The following is a 17,799-nucleotide window of genomic DNA, read 5'->3' on the forward strand; positions in this document are numbered from 1 at the left end:
AATAATGAGGAACACATGGTGGGGTCCGAGGACTCCAGGAGGCACAGAAGAGAAGGCCCCAGCACCGCGCCTGGTGTAGGCAATGGACCATCATTGCTGGAGGCTGGGGCCCCCTTGGCTACAGGTTGGGCAGACGTCCTCGGGGCCAGATCAGAAAACAGCAATAGGTGGAAGGGAAGGCAATGTGGATGGATGTGTAGGGTCTGCGACATTCGCCCTTAAATGGAAACCTGGCAGAGCAAAGCTGTGGTTTAGCGAGAAAATCTGGCTGTCTGCACATGGATGTTGGGAGAGGCAGAAGGAGAAGGGGAGGGGGCCACCTTAGTGCCCCAACCCCACAGCCAGACACCTAGGGCCTGCTGGGCCCTGGTCTCAGCTGGGCCTGGGAGTGAGCACTCCACCCGCTCAGGGCCCCCTGTGAATGCACGGAGGCTGCCCTGTCCTCCCCAGAGGTTGGCATGGCAACGCTGCTGCCAGCTTCCCCAGCTGTGTCTTCTAACACGTAGCCGATGCCACTAACTATGACAACAAGTAGGCTGGGGCATCAGGAGGCAGGGGTGCTCAGTATAAAGTCACGGGAGGACACGAGGTCCTGCCAGAGACAAACCGGCTGGACGCCCTGCTGCCTGGGCTGGCGGTTCAGGATCTCAGGATGTCAGGACTCGGTGAGTAGAGAAAAATTTATTAAGCACTGACCCTGTGCCAAGCATTGGGCTCAGAGCTCTGTGTGTGCCGTCTCAGTTAACCTCCTAGCAACCCTACAAGGTGGGGCTATCAATAGCTTTGTTTGTAAAAGGAGGAAACTGACGCCCAGACAAGCCCAGTAAGTTACTCAAGGTCATGCAACAGAAGCCAGGTTTGAACCCCAACTCCAGAGCCTTAGCCTCAGAGAGCATCGCATCAGCCCCCTCACTTTGAGAAATGGGGCGGGAAACAAGAGATTTAGAACCAAAAGACATGGGTTCCCACTCCAGCCCCACCTGCCCTCAAAGACCCTCTCTCTTCTCATTTATGAAATGGGTGTGAATAATTCCTGTGATCCTGCTGATGAGCAACAAGAGAATGGGGGAGAAAGAGCCTGAGGGAGTTCCTGTTGTGTGTGCTGGAAATTAATCCGACTAGTATCCATGAGGTTGTGGGTTCAATCCCTGGCCTCACTCAGTGGGTTGGGGATCTGGCATTGCCATGAGCTTTGGTGTGGGTTGAAGATACGGCTCAGATCCCACTGCTGTGGCTGGCTGGCAGCTGTAGCTCTGATTTGGCCCTTAACCTGGGAACTTCCATATGCCGCAGGTGTGGCTCTAAAAAGCAAAAAAAAAAAAGGGGGGGGGAGAGTCTCAGGAAGGGTCAGAGTATACAAGCACCGTTTTGGGTTTTTTTTCTTTTTTTGGGGGGGGGTGCCGTACCCGTGGCACATGGAGTTTCCCAGGCTAGAGGTCGAATGAGAGCTGCAGCTGTCAGCCTACACCACAGCTCATGGCAACGCCGGATCCTTAATCCACTGAGTAAGGCCAGGGATCGAACCTGCATCCTCATGAATGCTAGTCAGGTTCATTTCCACTGAGCCACAACAGGAACTCCCTGGCTTTTCATCATGATGAGGAACCTGGGGCCCAAGTGGAGGGGTATGTGTGAGGTGGTCCTCACTCCACCTTCCTTCTCTCCAGCCTCCCGGCTGCCTTCCAGCCCCCTCCGGCTCTACCCGGCTCACTCTCCTCCCTGCCGCTGCCCTCCCCAACACCAGCCTCCCTCTTGGCTTTTGCTCAGGCCATTCAGGGCCCAGGGCGCTCTCCCTCCGCTCTGCCTTCCTGGACTGCCTCCCGCCTAACCTTCAGGTCTGGAAGCCTCCACAGACCAGCAGGTCTGGATGGGGCCCCCCAGGCGTGCCTCCATCTGGACTCCCTATTCCTCGCTGTCCTGTTGTCACCTGCTTACCAGTCTGTCTCTAGCTCGGCCGTGAACTTTAGGCGGCAGGGGGTGCTCTCCTCCCCGACTGAACCCCCAGTGCCCAGCCCAGCCTCGGGCACACTGGGTATTTGTACAGTGGGTGAATGAATGAATGATGAATGAATGAAACCACACAAGGATTTAGTGGCTTGGCCAGGACCAGAACCTAGGCCTCCCCCCAGGGCAAATATTTAAACCCCTGCAACAGCTTCCTCAATGCCCCCTCCCCCAAGCCTCCCCAGCACTGGACTCCTTCTGCCCCGAGCCTGCAGAGGGAAACCTTAGGGCAAGGAGAGTCAGCTTGGGCTCAGGTCCCTGCTCTGCCATGTGTTAGCCATGTGGCCTTGAACCTCAGTAAATTGGGGATTGAACAGCACATGCCCTGTGCCCAGACACAGTGAGCCTCGGTACCTGGAGGCTGCTCTGTCCAGCAAGCAAGACTTGGAGGGCACTTCCAGATCCCCCCTCTCTCCACTCAGGACCCCTTCCCCCAGCTCTCTGTTCTCCCACTGGACGTGATTCCACTTCCTGATGAGCTCAGTCACGTCTGGCCCCTCCCAGGAGCCAAGAGCCAGCCCCTGTACTCACTGACCCAGGAACCCAGTCACCTGATGCCCCCCCACTCCCAACCTGCCACCCCTCATCTGGCTGCCTCACTCCAGGCCCACAGCCATGCCCATGCTGCCTTATGCCCGCTCCCCACATCTGCTCATCTCCATGCCATTCACAGCTTCACAGACACCCAGGGAGTGGGGGTAGGTGACATGTACATAGTCACCCCAAAGCAGTGGCCAGATTACCCCAGGGGGATCCTGAGCCCAAAGCCTGCCATTGATGGAGGGTGCATCCAGACAACAGGAAATGGGGCCGAGGAAGTTCTGCAGACAGACAGCCATGGTAAAAATGCATCTCCACTCCAAGTCTGTCTCCTGTGAGGCAGGGCGCTGGCTCCTGTTGGTACTCCTACAACAGTGCCAAGTGGGAAAGCAATGAACACCACCGTGGGTGTCCCCATGATCGCCATGCAGCCCTGGCACCTTAGTTAGCATGCACTCTGGTCTTAGGCATCCCATTTTGCTCTGGAGGACACCGAGTGGCCCGAGTTCTCCCAGGTGAAAAATGGTGATGGCTCAGAACACTGGACCTCCCTCCGCTTCCAGGATCAAGCCCAGATTTCTCAGAGCAGCCACGGGCTGCCCTTGACCAGGCCCTGCCCTCCTCGTCACTCTCACTCACTCTAAAATCCACCCCCACACTCCATGCTCCCCACTCTGAGCTAAGGCAACCCCTTCACATTCCACATTCTGTCTTGACCTCACGATGTTCCGCAGAGACATCAGTGATAAAAGAGGGCACGGATCCTTGCCTTTAGGAGCTCATCTCCAGTGGGGGAGGCAGACAATGGAGAGTACATACGTGAGTGTACACTGCATCAGGAGGCAGAGGAGAGAAGACGACTGAGGAGATGGGGAAGGCCAGGAGGGTGGGCAGTATTAGACGGGGTGGTCAGCCTAAGCTTTATTAGGAAGTTGAGATTCCAGCAAAGCAGGAGATAGAGGGTGAGGCATGCAGGACATGCCTTCCAGGCAGAAGGAACCCCCAGGGGCAGGGTCCCCAGCTCCCTGCTGTGGTTGTAATTAATACGCACGTAGGGCAGGTGGGAAGAATTGACCTGTTCATCGTGTGACCTGCCAGCTGAGCCAGGCAGAGCCCCTGAGCACTGGTTCCCAGACCCCCTGCTGACCACCTGCCTCTGGCTTCTCTTTCTGTCTTCACACCAAGTGACAGCATCACTCAATCCAGACTTTAAGTGTCTGAACTTGAACTTCTAAAAGCTGCTGTGATTCTCGATATTCTTCCCAGGATATGTGGGCAAGACCACGTCCATGCTGTTCCCATGGCCTCCACGTGTGGCTCAGTGCTGACAGCCTTGGAGAATAAAGACCAAGTCCATCAGTGAGTTATAGCATGTGACGAACCACACCGCCACTTAGTGACATAAAACAGCCTTTATTGAGCTTGCACTTCTGCAAAGAGCTGGTTTAGCTGGGGCTCAGCTGGGCAGTTGTTCTGGTCTCAGCAGGTTCTCTCCTATCTGTGCTCAGCCCTGAGCTGGCTTTGCTGATCCTTGTCAAGTGCTGTCACAGGTCTAAGGTCTCAGCCAAACAGCTGGGCTGTCACCCCGATCCCTGGGGCTCCGTCCTCAGGCAGGCTGAGCCAGGCTTTTTCCATGGCAGTGATGGGTATATTGAGAGAGAGGATGAGCACTGGGCGCCCTGAGGGTTAGGCTTGGGAGCTGATGAACCATCTCTTCATTGACCACGGTAAGGGACAAGCCTGGTTCAGAGTTCACAGGGGTGGGGAAACAGATTTCTATTCTCTTGGGAAAAGCTGAGCCTTACATTGTGAGAGGTGAGGATACGAAGAAGGAAGAATAATGGTGGCCATTTTTCGCGATTTACCTTATGCGTTGGGCATCAGAACCACCAGACTCCACGCGGATTAGATCACTTTAATATTTCTTAGAATTTACGTCTTATAACCAAAGGCTTCTAAATGCGGATATAAATCTTGGATACCTCCGCTTCCCTCTCCCATGCCCTCTTTCTCCATTTCTTTGACATCTTCTGGGCCAGGACATCCAGGTGGCAGCCATGAGTGCCAATGTTCTCATGCTGTCTCCTAACGGGTGAAAATGGCACTGATTTTTTTTTTTTCCTACCTCAGGGTTTTCAGAAGGCAGACCTCAAGCAAATGAGAAGCACAGAGTCCAAGTGTGTCTCTCTGGTCCTTGGAGGGTGGCCAATACCTTCTTTTCCAGGATCTCTGCTTGACTCTGGCTGGATCAGGGTTGTGGGCCTGGTTCCAAAGTCCACCTGCATCCTAATTTTGAAGTGGGGGTGGAGGGAGGGTTTCAGGCAGGTCCTTGGGCCTTGCCTCTTCTGAAAGCTTCCTGGGATAGGGATAAGGGACAAACTGCCACTCTGTCCCCACGTTTTATTGCTTACTGCTTTTGGAATGTATCATCTATTTATGTGTATATTTATGGTCTGTCTCCCTCCATCAAAGGTCAGGATTTTATCTTTTCCACTGTTGGTCTCCAGCCCTCTGATGCCAAGTGACAAAGGAGTGACTCAGCCAGTCCAAGGGTTAAGGGACCCCTTGGCGTTCCTGGCATTGGAGCTTGTGCCTGCCACAACAGGCCCGGCCAGAGAAGTGCTTGAAGTTTTTCTCGTAGGTGGGCAGGTTCTCTTTGAAGCAGTAGGCATACTGCTTGTCACACTCACAGGCCCTCCACCCACAGAGGCAGCTAGCACCAGGACTAAGGGCACATTCACCTGCAGAGAGACAGAGGGTCATGGGGGCGCTTCCAGCCATCCCCAGGGTTTGGATCTAAGGTTGGGGAGAATGGGGAGTGTGCTGCAAGGGGTCAAGGGTTGAAAACAGAAAGGAGGAGCTCCTGCTGTGGCTCAGCAGGTTAAGGACCTGATGTAGTCTCTGCGAGGATGCAGGTTTGATCCCCGGCCTTGCTCAGTGGGTTAAGGATGCGATATTGCCACAAACTGTGGCTTAGGTTGCAGATGCAGCTCAGGTCCAGTGTGGTGGTGGCTCTGGCATAGGCCTCAGCTGCAGCTCCAATTTGACCTCTGGCCCGGGAACTTCCATATGCCTCAGGTATGGCCCTAAAAATAGAGAGAGAGAGAAACAGAAGATAAAGGAAACAGAAAGGAAAGGAGTCCTTTTCCTTTGTCCCCAAAGCCTTCCCTACCACACCTGGACGTGCCGGGAGGAGATGCCTGCAAGGAAACGAGAGAAGGGGCTGCACAGAGGGGCCCCGGGTCAGTGCCCTTGGACAGTAGACAGGCCAAGGACATGGGACCCATTTTCTCAGATCTCATCTCCCATTTCCAACAGCTCACCTGGCATCTCACTTGAGCATCGCAGGCGTCTTCCCAAAGGAGGCTCTTGATCTAAGTGCTCCCTCCAGCAGCCAAGCCAGTCCTTCACCCACACTCTTTGGCTCCTCCCAGAAAACTAGCAGCCAATCTTGATTCCTCCCCTCCTTTGCCCTTCACATTCTGTCCACCCAAAGCTCCACTGATGTCTCTATGTTTAAAATCATTCATGGTCTGACCTCTTTTCTCCATCTTCCTGGCCATGACCCCAATCCTGTCATCACCAGCTTTTCCTCCCTAATGAAAGGAAATAGACATGGCCCTTTTTAAAGGCAAATTGACCAGGTTCACAATCCTGCTGAAAGCCCTGCTGTGGTTTCCCACTATGTGGGGAAGACACCCCAAATCCTTGCCATGGGCTCCAAAGCAGGGCAGCCTCTCCATCCTCTCAGTCCTCCACTCTCTTACCTTCACTTTGCTCCAGGAATGCTGGACTCGTTATGTCACATGTCTTGCTCAGTCTTTTTTTCTTCTTTTCTTTTTACGGCTACATCTGCAGCATATGGGTTTCCAGCCCAGGGGTCTAATCAGAGGTGCAGCTGCCGGTCTACACCACCACCATAGCAACACCACATCTGTGAACTGCACCACAGCTTGCAACAATACCAGATCCTTAACCCACTAAGAAAGGCCATGGATCGGACCTGAATCCTCGTGGGACTTCTCTTGCTCAGTCTTGTCGCAGGGCTTTTGCTTTTGCTATTTTCTTTGTCTAAAACTCTTCTTTCCATGATCTTCAAGTGTCTGAATCCATCTCACCCTTGGGTCTTGGCCAAATTTAAATCTTTAGAGAGGCTCTCTCTGACCACCTGAGCTAAAGCTGTCTTCAGCCACTCTCTCTCTCTCATATCCCTGTTTGTTTGAGTCATTGAACTTTTCACAGCTTTTCTCATGTTTGTTTACTTGCTTGTTTCTGTCTCTCATCGACAAAGCATGAGCTCTGTAAGGCTGGAAATTTGTCTGTCTTGTCCCTCCCAGTATTCCAGCATGCAGAATAGATGCTGGCACATAGTATGTGCTCAACAAACCATCATTGAATAAATGCATGAAGGCTCCATGGGCCTTCGGGACTGAGTGTCTGCACTGTGGCTAAGTGACCACTAGATGGGGATCTTTTTATTTAGCAGTCAGAGCTATAGTACCTGTGTGTGTGGTGGTGGTGGGGGGGGGGAATGTCTTTTGAGGGTTGGGGGTGAACAAGCGAGGGAGCCAGACTCCCTAGTGTGTTGACCTTGGGCAAGTTAGCTTCAGCATCTCTTATAAAATGGTGATCAATGTTGTGTTAGTTTCGACTAACACAACATTGTAAATCAACCCTAACTTCAATTTTAAAAAATCAATACTGTCAAAAATAAATGATGATGTCTACTTCACAGGATTGTTGTAAGGATTTCATTGTTTCAGATGGAGTGGTCAGGATGTGTCTGGCACATAAATGCTTATTGTTATGACCATGCACCCTTAGCTTCACATGATGGAAAAAGAAGGGCCCTTTTAAGTTGGACCCGTGCTGCCTACAGTCTGTTTGTTTGCCTCTCTCCCTCTCTGAAGTCCGCAATGCCTGCAGGAAGCTGTCCTCCCACATCTCGCTGGAGCCTGGATTTCTCAAGACGCGTTGACACCCACCCTACGCCTCAGCTGTACCTCTCCACTCACTCTCAGGAAATGTGCCAGGGATGGTGCCTGCACCTCCCACTGTTCCTGGCACCTGGGTCACCTTTGCCCTCCCTCTCCTCTGTCAGTGAAAATTCTTCAAGACCTATCAGCCGTGGTTATCAAAAGATTAGCTCTGAAATCCATGAGATCGTTTCTGTTTTATAAATAAGTTCTTATGGGCACCATAGGTGAAACTGTCTGGGGGGAGGGAAGAATTGGGAGCATGGGAATAACATATACTCAACTACTGTATAAAACAGATGATTGGAGTTCCCGCCGTGGCTCGGTGGTAATGAACCTGACTAGCATCCATGAGGACGCAGGTTCAATCCCTGGCCTCGCTCGGTGGGTTAAGGATCTGGCATTGCTGTGAGCTGCAGTGTAGTTTGCAGATGTGGCTTGGATCTGGTGTTGCTGTGGCTGTGGCGTAGGCCGGCAGCTGCAGCTCCCATTCAGACCCCTAGCCTGTGAACTTCCATATGTTGTGGGTGTGGTCATATAAAGCAAAAATAAATAAAATAAATTAAATTAAATAGATGATTAATGAGAACCTAATGGAAAATCTACACAATACTTTTTAATAATCTATATGGGAAAAAAGAATGGATATATTTACATACTGATTCACCTTGCTGTACAACTAAAACTAATACAACATTGTAAGTCAACTATAATCCAATAAAATTATGTTTAAAAAAGACCCATCTTAAATAAATAAATAATAAAAATAAAACATCCAAAAAAAGAAGAAAAAAAAAAGACCCATGAGGGAGTTCCCATCGGGCTCAGTGGTAATGAACCTGACTAGTTTCCCGAGGTCATGGGTTCGATCCCTGGCCCCCTTCATTGGGTTATGTATCCAGCGTTGCCATGATCTATAGGGTAGGTCCCAGATTCGGCTTGGATCCCACGTTGCTGTGGCTGTCATGTAGGCCAGCAGCTGAGGCTCTGATTCGCCCCCTAGCCTGGGAACCTCCATATGCCTCGGTTGTGGCCCTAAAAAGCAAAGTAAAATAAGACCATCAGGCCCTAGCTCCCCCAGGGACGCTCTGAGAGCCCCTGTCCCACCTGTTCCAGGTCTCTCACCTATGCTGTGCCCAGCAGGCCCCTTCCTTTCCTCCCGGGGCAGCCATGGTCTGCAGGGGCCAGTGCTCTTGGGGGTGGTGGGGGCGGTGGGGGGTAGTGCCCACAGCTACCTAGGGGCAGGGTATGGGCCCACCCAACCTCACTTTCCTCCCAAAGGGCCTGGCGCCTCAGGCTGCCTCTCTGGAGACCGGAAGTGGGACCTTCTCACCCTCTCCTCTTTCTGGTCCTCCTCTCTCTCTGTTTATCTCTCTGTTCCTCTCTCCTCCTCCTCCATCAGTTCCTTCTTCCTCTCACATCATCAAACCTCCTTCTTCCTTTCACTCCTCCCTTTCTCACTTTGTCTTCTCGTCCCTTCCAAAGTGTGGAGTATAATTCTCTCCCGATGTTTATTTTACATCTAAGCACCTGCCCAGGCCCCAGGGCTTCAGGAGATCTGGAGCAGTGGTCGGTGGTAGTGGACGTCCCTCAGCCATGGTAGAATCAGCCGGAGGTGGAAAAAGAGGCAGCCCTGGCCAGAGAAACGCCATGATTGGAAGTCCTCGTGTAAAAATCAGCCCCAAATCAGATCCTGCACCCTCTAGTTTGGTGATGGGGAAACTGAGACCCGGAGAGTGGAATTGACAGCTTCAGGCTATTCTTTCTCATTCCATGAAATAGCCTTCCCCTAAGGGAACAAACCAGGTCTCTGTCCCTGCCTGGGCCAACCCAGACCACCCTCCAGGCCTCCAGCCGCCTGCACCCCCTCCCCCGCTTCTGTCCTGGTCTCTAAACCCTCTCCTTGGGGGCTCTCATTTAATCTCAGGGTTCTAAATACCGTCTGAGCACCAAGGGCTCTCCAGTTCCCACCCCAGCCCAGACGGCTCCCTTAAGCTCTAGAAGTCCGTCTGCTTGTGTTCACCTGACTCCCCCTTGGTTGTCAGATATGCATCCCAAGCCCAACATGACTCAGGCTGGGCTCTTGCTGTGTCTTCAGAGTCTGCTCTGCCCACTCTGCACAGGCGCCTAGAGGCACCCTTATCCATGGCTGCTTAGACCATAAATGCCAGCCTCAGCCTCCCTTTCCCTCAAAGCCCACATCTCATTCATCGGCAGGTCCCATCAACTTACCTCCTAGACCCAGCCAGCTGTCTGACACTTCCCCCCACCCCCACCAATCCACGCAATGGTAGCTTCTCCCTAGCGTGACCGGAACACCCCACTCATGGCTCCCCCTCTTTCTTCCCTGGCTCCCCAACTTCTCTGTTCAGGGGCCAGAGCGATCGATCTATCACTTCCTGCTTTAACCTGCAATTGAAGGGGGGCCCTTACCCCACCACCAGGCCCCATCAAACTCATTTCTGGTGCAATGTCCAGTCTCTGCTCCCCTCCCTCCTGCCTCTACAGCGATGGCTAATGGCCGTTTCCTTAGAGAGGCCTTCCCTGGCCACATAAAGTAGCCATCCTCCCTTCTCGCTGCCACCCCACCCTTTAGGTCCTTGCCTTATTTTAGATGCGTAGAGCACTTGTCACTACCTGAGTGCCCTTCTTTCTGAATATTTTATTAGCCACCTCTTCCCTTCTCACAAGTTCCTATCAGGAACTCGCATTCTAGTTGAGGGAAGAGTCGATGCCCAAGATAACAGCGAAGTAAACGAGGTGTTGTCAGGTAGAGACAGATGCTGGGAGAGGAAAAGGGTGACGTGTCAGCGAGCAGAAGTGTTGTTGTCAGGAATAAACTCAGTGGCAAAGGAGAGAGATCTTTGCAAGCTACAAATTCCAGGGGTTACCTTGTTCACCCTCACCCTCTGGCAGAGGCAGAAGTCACAGGCTCAGTGATGGACGTGAGAGCGGTGCCTGTGGCTGGAACCCAGGCTCTGCTGCCCTCCTGCCAGGCTCCTCCCTGCACGCATTTGTGGGTGGAGGGGTCAACACCACTAGTGGATCTTAAAGTCCCTTGCAGATGCCAGGTACTTATGGAAGAGGGGTAACCACCTCCCTGGTTGCCCGAGGGCAGCCTTCGCCACTCGGCAAATCGGCCCCAGGGCTTGGGTTCCAGGCCTTCCTGTGCACTGATCTCGCAGTGACATTTAGAAGCGGGGACAAACCAACTTGTTTTTCTGCTTTTCCTTCTCTGCTCACACCAACTGCATCCCAGAGCAGCTGCTGGTTGCTAGGCAACCTGGGACCAGGCTTGGGTGCAGGATTCCAGAACTGAAGGCTGGGGAGGTAGTTAACCCTTGCAAGGCAGCTCTTTGAACTGCAGTAAAACTAGGGCAGGGGAGCTTTGATCCTCTAAAGGGTTCATGACATTAGCTCAAGGGGAAGCGAATGCAGAGGCGATGCTTCCAAGCAATCTCAACTTCTAGAAGGAATGGCATTAACAAAGCACCTGCTCTGGGTCAGACCTCTGAGTTGGGTTACTTGAGTCAATCCCCAGGATGATCTTATGAAGTGCTGGTAAGTGTCTCCATTTTACAGATGAGGAGACTACGGCCCAGGGTGGTTGTGCAATTATCCAGCTAAAAAACAAAAGGGAAGCTGGGATCCAGGCCCAGCTATGCCTGACTCCAAAGCATGAGCTCTCTCTGGGCCTCTTCGCAAGGAGCATAGAACAGAAAGATCTGGGGCATGACAGAGGGGCAAGCTCCTTCTGCTTTTCTTTGCCCTGGGGGCCAGGGCTGAACATTCTGACATGGAAGCTATAGATAATCACACCGTGTGGCCCCTCAGTCAAGCACATCCCCATGGCCCTCCTGGCAGCCCCATGCCACGGGGGAGGGTGGTGTGAGGCGGGAGCTCTGGCTGGGGTCAGATGACCTGAGTCTGAAACCCAGCTCTTCTTTCCCTGGCTGTGTGATCTTGGCCTTTTCAGTTAACCCCTCTGAGCCTCAGGGTCCTTCTCGATAATGGGAAGAAGAGTGCCCACTGCAAAGGTGCCAAGTGTAAAGCAGCTGTCAGATGCTAAGGAACTCAGTTTTTACTGCACCTATTTGATGAATGAAGAAACTGAGGCCCAGACAACTCCAGCCAGCAGAGTGTTCCAGAGCACTGGGAAGTCTTGAGACACATGGGCTTTCATCTTGCCTATTACTTGGATCAAACCCTTCCCCTCCCTGGGCCTCAGTCTCCCCATTGCTATAGTGAGGGGATGGCTTGGATGATGTCCAAGGGCTCCTCCAGCTCTGGGGAACGCCAGGACAGCAGGGCCTGGGGCTGCTTTGTGCTGTGTCCCTGGTCCTGGCACAGCGCTGGCCCTGGATGGGTACCCAGTGGGTGCTCAGTTGGTACTAGGCAAGCAGATGGATGTGTATAGGCTCATGGGGGTCTCAGCACATATCAGCAGCAGATGCAGGATTAGACACCGGGTCATCCAGCTTCCAGCCCTGTTCCTGGAGACGGGGGCTTGGCAGAGTGGGGGTGGGGATGACAGAGGGTCAGCCTGGCACTCACTGGCTGGGTCAGCTGAGGAGGGGGACACTGGTGGCCTGGTGAGGATGGGGAAGCCAACTCCCTAAGCAAGGTGCTGGACTTGGTGGCCTTGGTCAAGCTTCAGGTGCCACTGCTGCTTGGCTTGGCAAGGGGACAGCATCTGCCCAAAGCACGGCCCAGGTCACAGATTTTCCAGTCCAGCTCCCAGTCCCTGCCCACACCTCCACCACCCAGCATGATGTGCCAAGCAAAGGACACTTCCTGCGCCAGCTCCTGGGGTTCCAGCCTCTGCCCCCAGGTCACTCTCCTCCAACTCCTGGGGTCCCGCCTAGGCTGTGGCTCTGGTCCCCATGTGGGAGGTGGAAGAGGGCTGATAAGGAAGGTTCTCCAGGGGCAAAGTGCCCAGACCAGATGCCCCAGGAATAAGGCTTGCCCACAGGAGCAGTGGAAGAAGGATGGGTCTGGGCCTGGGACCACAGAGCAGGAAGGTCCTTTGTACCTACTGAAATTCCACTTGTCTCCTTTGGTACCATTTGCCCCTTTCCTCGGTCCCTGGACTTTGTGGGGCATCAAAGGAGAAAGCTCTTTCAGTATATTTTCTCTAAAAGTCATGCCGTTTCAATCATTTTAAGGCTACTCTTGACATGACAGATACTGAGATCAAGATAAAAAGAGGTGAGAAGAAACCAAGCAAAAGCGAAACAGGGAGCCTGGGCTGTGAAGAGTCAGGGGGCTCTTTTCTGCATGCCCTTCCCCCACCAACCAGCAGCCAGGCTCGCCCCCTGCCCCCCACCAGGTCGGGCCAACCAGGATGGGAGGAGGCGGTCGGAAGGCATCATGTGCCCAAGCAAACAACACTCTGGGGACAACCTCCTCCGGTGCCTCTCTCCTGCTCCTCCTCTAGACCTTGACCCCTTCCTAGCTCCTGGATGTGGCTTTGGGGGCCTCACAGAAAAGACACCTTGCGTTGGGCCTGAGGGTGGTCACGCCCAGGGAGCTCCAGCACATGGGCAAAGGGGGTTCCCTTTAGCAGACCCTGCTAAAGCCTCCCCCCCACAACCCCGTCTGCAGGGGTCCGAGCCATTGGCCCACCCCGTTTCAGCGCTCACCCTGGAACCACGGAACCTGCTTCATCCTAACTCTGGGAGTGTCTGGAGCCAGAGCCCTGGGTTGGGGCGCTGGGAGATGAGTGGGAGGGAGGAGGTCCCCTGACCTGGGAGGACACAGGTGGTCTCCAGGACACACTGAGCACTGTGAGTAAAACACAAAGGGAGCATAATGGGTGGTGTAACTCCACAGGGCCAAGCAGAAGGTAAGTCACACGCTCCAAGCAGCATTCAAACCCCCAGCCCTGCTGAATTAATTAATGTCCTTCCGGAGAAGGCAGTGGTCCAGCACCTGTAAACGAATTTGCACTTTAGACCAAACTCGCCCTGTGCACCCCCCTGACCCCAGCAGCCCCAGAACGTGCTCTGGGATACCGGGAGCTCTCCATCTGCTGGACACTAGTCCTTGCCACCCCCTGTCCTTTGCCTCTCTCCTTGAATGGCCTCGATGACACGTGGGTTCCCTTCCCCCGTCCCCTCCTGTTTACTTCGGTGTCCCCCACAGCACCTCTCCCAGTGCTTGGCATGCAGTTACCCTGCCCAAATATTTGATAAACTGAAAGACAGCCAAGCTGCTTTGTTAGCACACGGCAGACATCAGGAAGAATGTTCTCAACAGCAACAGCTGCCAAGCGAAGCTGCAAAACTCAATGTTATCTCGAGTCAACAACTATTGATTGAGTATGTGCAATATCCTGGCCAGGTGCTGTGCTCTGTGCCCCGCACCCCGCACTCCAGAGGCTGCTGGAGGCACCACAGCGAGCAGGGAAGACCAGGCAGGGACAGAGCCGGGACCCCCAAGAAAATCTGATTCTGGGAATAGCCACTCTGCATCCCAAAGCACTTGGGAAAAATCTCATTTCCCCAAAGTTCTCTGGGCCCACAAAGCTGATCTCAAAGAAAAGCCCAGCTTCAGGAGTTCCCACTGTGGTACAGTGGGTTAAGAATTTGACTGCAGCAGGGGCACGGGTTCGATTCCCAGCCAGGTGCAGGTGTTTCTGCAGCTGCAGCTTGGATACAATCCCTAGAGAACTTCCATATGCTGTGGATGCAGCCATAAATTAATACGGAAGGAAGGAGGGAAGGCAGACCCAGGTTCAAAGACATTCTTTACAGAGAAGGCAACTCACAGACCACGGTCCGGCTGACTATGTGGAATTGGTAGCCGTTCAACACGGGCTGGCAGCCGAGCTGTTTCAGCCTCTCATAGCAGCAGTCATGGGCCAGGCAGCACCTGGGGGCCAGACGGAGGGAGGTGAGGGGCTTTCCTGAGTGTGGCCCCGGGGAAGCAGCTGGAACGGACCCCCTGGCCTCCTCCCCAGGGTGAGAAGGTGCAGAAGGCAGGCAGGGAAATGCCTGATAAGATGAAGAATCGTAAAAAGCCCCTTCTGTACCCACTGCTATCTCCTGAGCGCCTCGCAGTAACCCTGTGATGTGCAATCGTTGTCCCCATTTTATTCCTTGTCCCCATTTTACAGAGGAGGAGATGACACGCTGAGGTGAATTTCCCCAAATCAAAGGGCTGGTAAATGACAGTCAGGACACATCTGGGTCCCGGGGACTCAGTCATTCATGTAAGGGCTTTCGACTGAGCCCTGACTCTGTGCCCTACCCTGGGAGAGGCTCTGAGGGGACAAGGGTCAGCACATCACACGTGACCCTTCTGTCCTTGCTCTCTCGATGCTCAGAGGTGGCCAGGAGGCTGGGGGGAGGGGAGGACACATGGCAGGAGAGCAAACAGCTGGGGGACCGCCTTGGCCCACTTTCTCAACCAAGTTGGAGTGTCAGGAACACACAGACCGGGGACCGGAATCTAAGATATAAAAAGGAGCGGCCTCTGGCCAGTGCCCTGGGCTGGACGCCCAGTCTTCCTCGCTCACCAACCCCATCCCCATCCGCATGTGGGCTCTTGGCCACTTGTCATCTCTGGCACATAGTGTTGAAATTCTCATCAGCCTTAGGACTTGGGAGGAGAGGCACAGAGCGTCAAAGGGCCTGGACTTTGAAAAAGCAAGTCCTAGGAGTTCCCATCGTGGCTCAGTGGTTAACGAATCCAGCTAGGAACCATGAGGTTGCGGGTTCGGTCCCTGCCCTTGCTCAGTGGGTTAACGATCTGGCGTTGCCGTGAGCTGTGGTGTAGGTTGCAGAGGCGGCTCGGATCCCGCATTGCTGCGGCTCTGGCGTAGGCTGGCGGCTACAGCTCCAATTAGACCCCTAGCCTGGGAACTTCCACATGCCATGGATGTGGCCCTAGAAAAGGCAAAAAGATAAAAAATAAATAAATAAATAAAACAAGCAAGTCCTGGTTCAAATGCTGACCCTGTCACGCAGGGGCTGTGTGGCTTTGGGCTCTGTCTGTTTGTTTAGTGGGTCCTCCCCCTCATTGCCGTATGGGGATGATGGCATGGCCTTGGCCTTGGAGGATGAAACAATCCCAGGGCTCAGCACATGACAGGCATCTCATCATCGTCAGGTCCCTTCCAGGGCCCCGGGGTCCTTCCAGCTGGAATATTCTGTGGTCTCGTAAGCGCAACCCAGAGGAGTCAAGCTCTGGGGGTGATACTCAGGCCCCGCGGTGGGGGCGTGTTTATCCAGACTACGGCGAGAGTGGCCAAGAACATCTTGCTTCTTGTTTCTTCAAATAAAACAGACACACAAAGCATCCTGTTTCCTACGTCCCCGTTCCCTCCCCGATTATACCAATCTCCACTTTTTCTGGGCACTCACACTCCCCCACCCCCATCCTTAGACGGACGCCCTGGCAGCCGAGTTTGTGCCATGTGTCCTCATGCAGATGGACAATGCTTCCAAACCGGGCCACTCAGATTCTCTCTCCTGGAATACGGAATTAGAACTGGGTGACAGCGGGTCAGTCGTGCCGCACCTGTAATCCTAAGACCTTGGGGGGCTGAGAGAAGAAGGCTGTGTTTGCCATGAGGGATGAGAACCAAAAACCTTTCTAGAGCTCTGAGCAGGGCTGACCACATGCTCTGCAAAGCCTGGTGCCACACGAAAACGCAGGGCTCCCTGTTCAAACATTACGAAGCATTTCCAGATGGTGCCTGCAGAGCAGTCAACCACAGGCGGGGCCTGAGGAACGTGGCCCTAGGCAGCCCCAGTTGCTCCAGGCCTCCTCTCTCTCCCATCCGTTTCTTTCTGGTGCTCAGGCTCACCAGAATTGGTTTCGGGTCTTTGCAATGCAAGTCCTAACACCCCCTCTCTCTCCAAGCCTGGATTTCAACACAAGTCAAAGGTCAGGAGGCTGGGAGCCGTGGCAGTCACCTGTCAGTGTCATCCACAGGGGTCCCTTTGCCCCCAAGCCCACAGTAGCAGCCATATCCATATCATTCCGTAATATGAGAAGAGGGCACTCCACCCTGTGATGTGTTTGACCATCCTTTGAAACTGCCAGAAGCTGCTCTGGGTGGGGGCCAGCACTGCCAAGGAGAAAATAAGGGGAAGAAGAGAAGGCACGATGAGAACGATGCTGCTTCTGGTCTCCGCACCAGAGCGCTGAGCATTCGGAACGAGGAGACCCCTGAATGAGTGCCTGGGCATAGCCCCTTTAATGCGGGAGAAGACCGGTTCAGAGCTGCCACTTCACACGGCTAGCTTCTTGCCGGCCCAGGATGAGAACCCAGCTTCCAGGATATTCAGGACAATACTGTCAACTCCAGTCTTCCCCTCAAGGTAAAAAACCACCATTCCAGGAAGGTCTGATGTGAAACAGGAATGAGAAGCGTTCAAAGCCAGAAATGCCAGTCCCTGCAAATGTATTGGGCATTTACAATCTCACAGGAGAAAAAATTACTTCTGAGGTAGAAAAGGTTGCCCTCTATCCACTCTTTTATTTTAATGGCAAGTAATGCTTAGGTAAGTGAAGAGAAACACACACACAGATGTTTGCTGCAGCATTATTTGTGATATCAAAAAATTGGAAACTACCCACATGCCCACTGACAGGGAGATAATAACTAAATGATATCTTGAAAACATACTACTTTTAATAGCAATATCACTAGGCAATGACATTGAGGAAGTAGGTGGAGGGAAAAAAAACAGGCAACATTTATTTTAAATACTTTATGCTGTCTGATATATATATTTTTACAATGCACATGTATGACTTTTCTACTGGAATTTTTTTTTGTTCCTGCCCACAGCATGTGGACGTTCCCAGGCCAGGAACTGAACCTGCACCACAGCAGAGACCCAAGTCACTGCAGTGACAACACTGGATCCTTAACCTACTGCACCACAAGGGAACTCCGTCTATTGGAATGATTGACATATAGGTGTGTAAAGATCTGGAAGAATGTATATCAAATTCTTAAAGAGTGGTTATATCATGGTGTAGGAAAAAGATTAGGGTTTGGGAAGGATAAGATGGGGCTTTATCTCGTGACTCTGCACTTAGTTGTTTTACTTTTTAATTATAAGCATATATTAATTTTACAATAAAATATGAATTTGCAGAAGAATACCAAAGATGGGGGATTGGGAAAAATTTCCCAGGAGGCTTCCCATCTTGTACTGTGATTTTGGATGCCTCGTGGTCACAAAGCACCATAGAGAAGGCTGAAGTGGGGGTGGGGGTGGTCTCTGCTGCCCAAGCAGCCCCTGGGGAGAGGTGGGACTAC

The 17,799-nt window shown here is 53.0% G+C and overlaps 1 protein-coding gene and 1 long non-coding RNA gene across 2 annotated transcripts; one reads left to right on the top strand and one right to left on the bottom strand.

The window, feature by feature from the left end:
- LOC102158352 lies at positions 545-7,773 on the top strand. Its single transcript, XR_002344932.1, has 3 exons — positions 545-665; positions 3,811-3,903; positions 7,455-7,773. It is a non-coding gene; the product is annotated as an uncharacterized LOC102158352 (long non-coding RNA).
- Positions 3,929-17,323, bottom strand: PLA2G2C (phospholipase A2 group IIC). Its single transcript, XM_021095474.1, is given in 5 exon segments — positions 3,929-5,285; positions 14,290-14,370; positions 14,406-14,422; positions 16,442-16,503; positions 16,505-17,323. Coding segments are annotated over 5 exon segments (561 nt in total). The 5' UTR covers positions 16,718-17,323; the 3' UTR covers positions 3,929-5,097.

Source organism: Sus scrofa, chromosome 6, assembly GCF_000003025.6.
Source record: "Sus scrofa isolate TJ Tabasco breed Duroc chromosome 6, Sscrofa11.1, whole genome shotgun sequence".
Lineage (NCBI taxonomy): Eukaryota > Metazoa > Chordata > Mammalia > Artiodactyla > Suidae > Sus > Sus scrofa.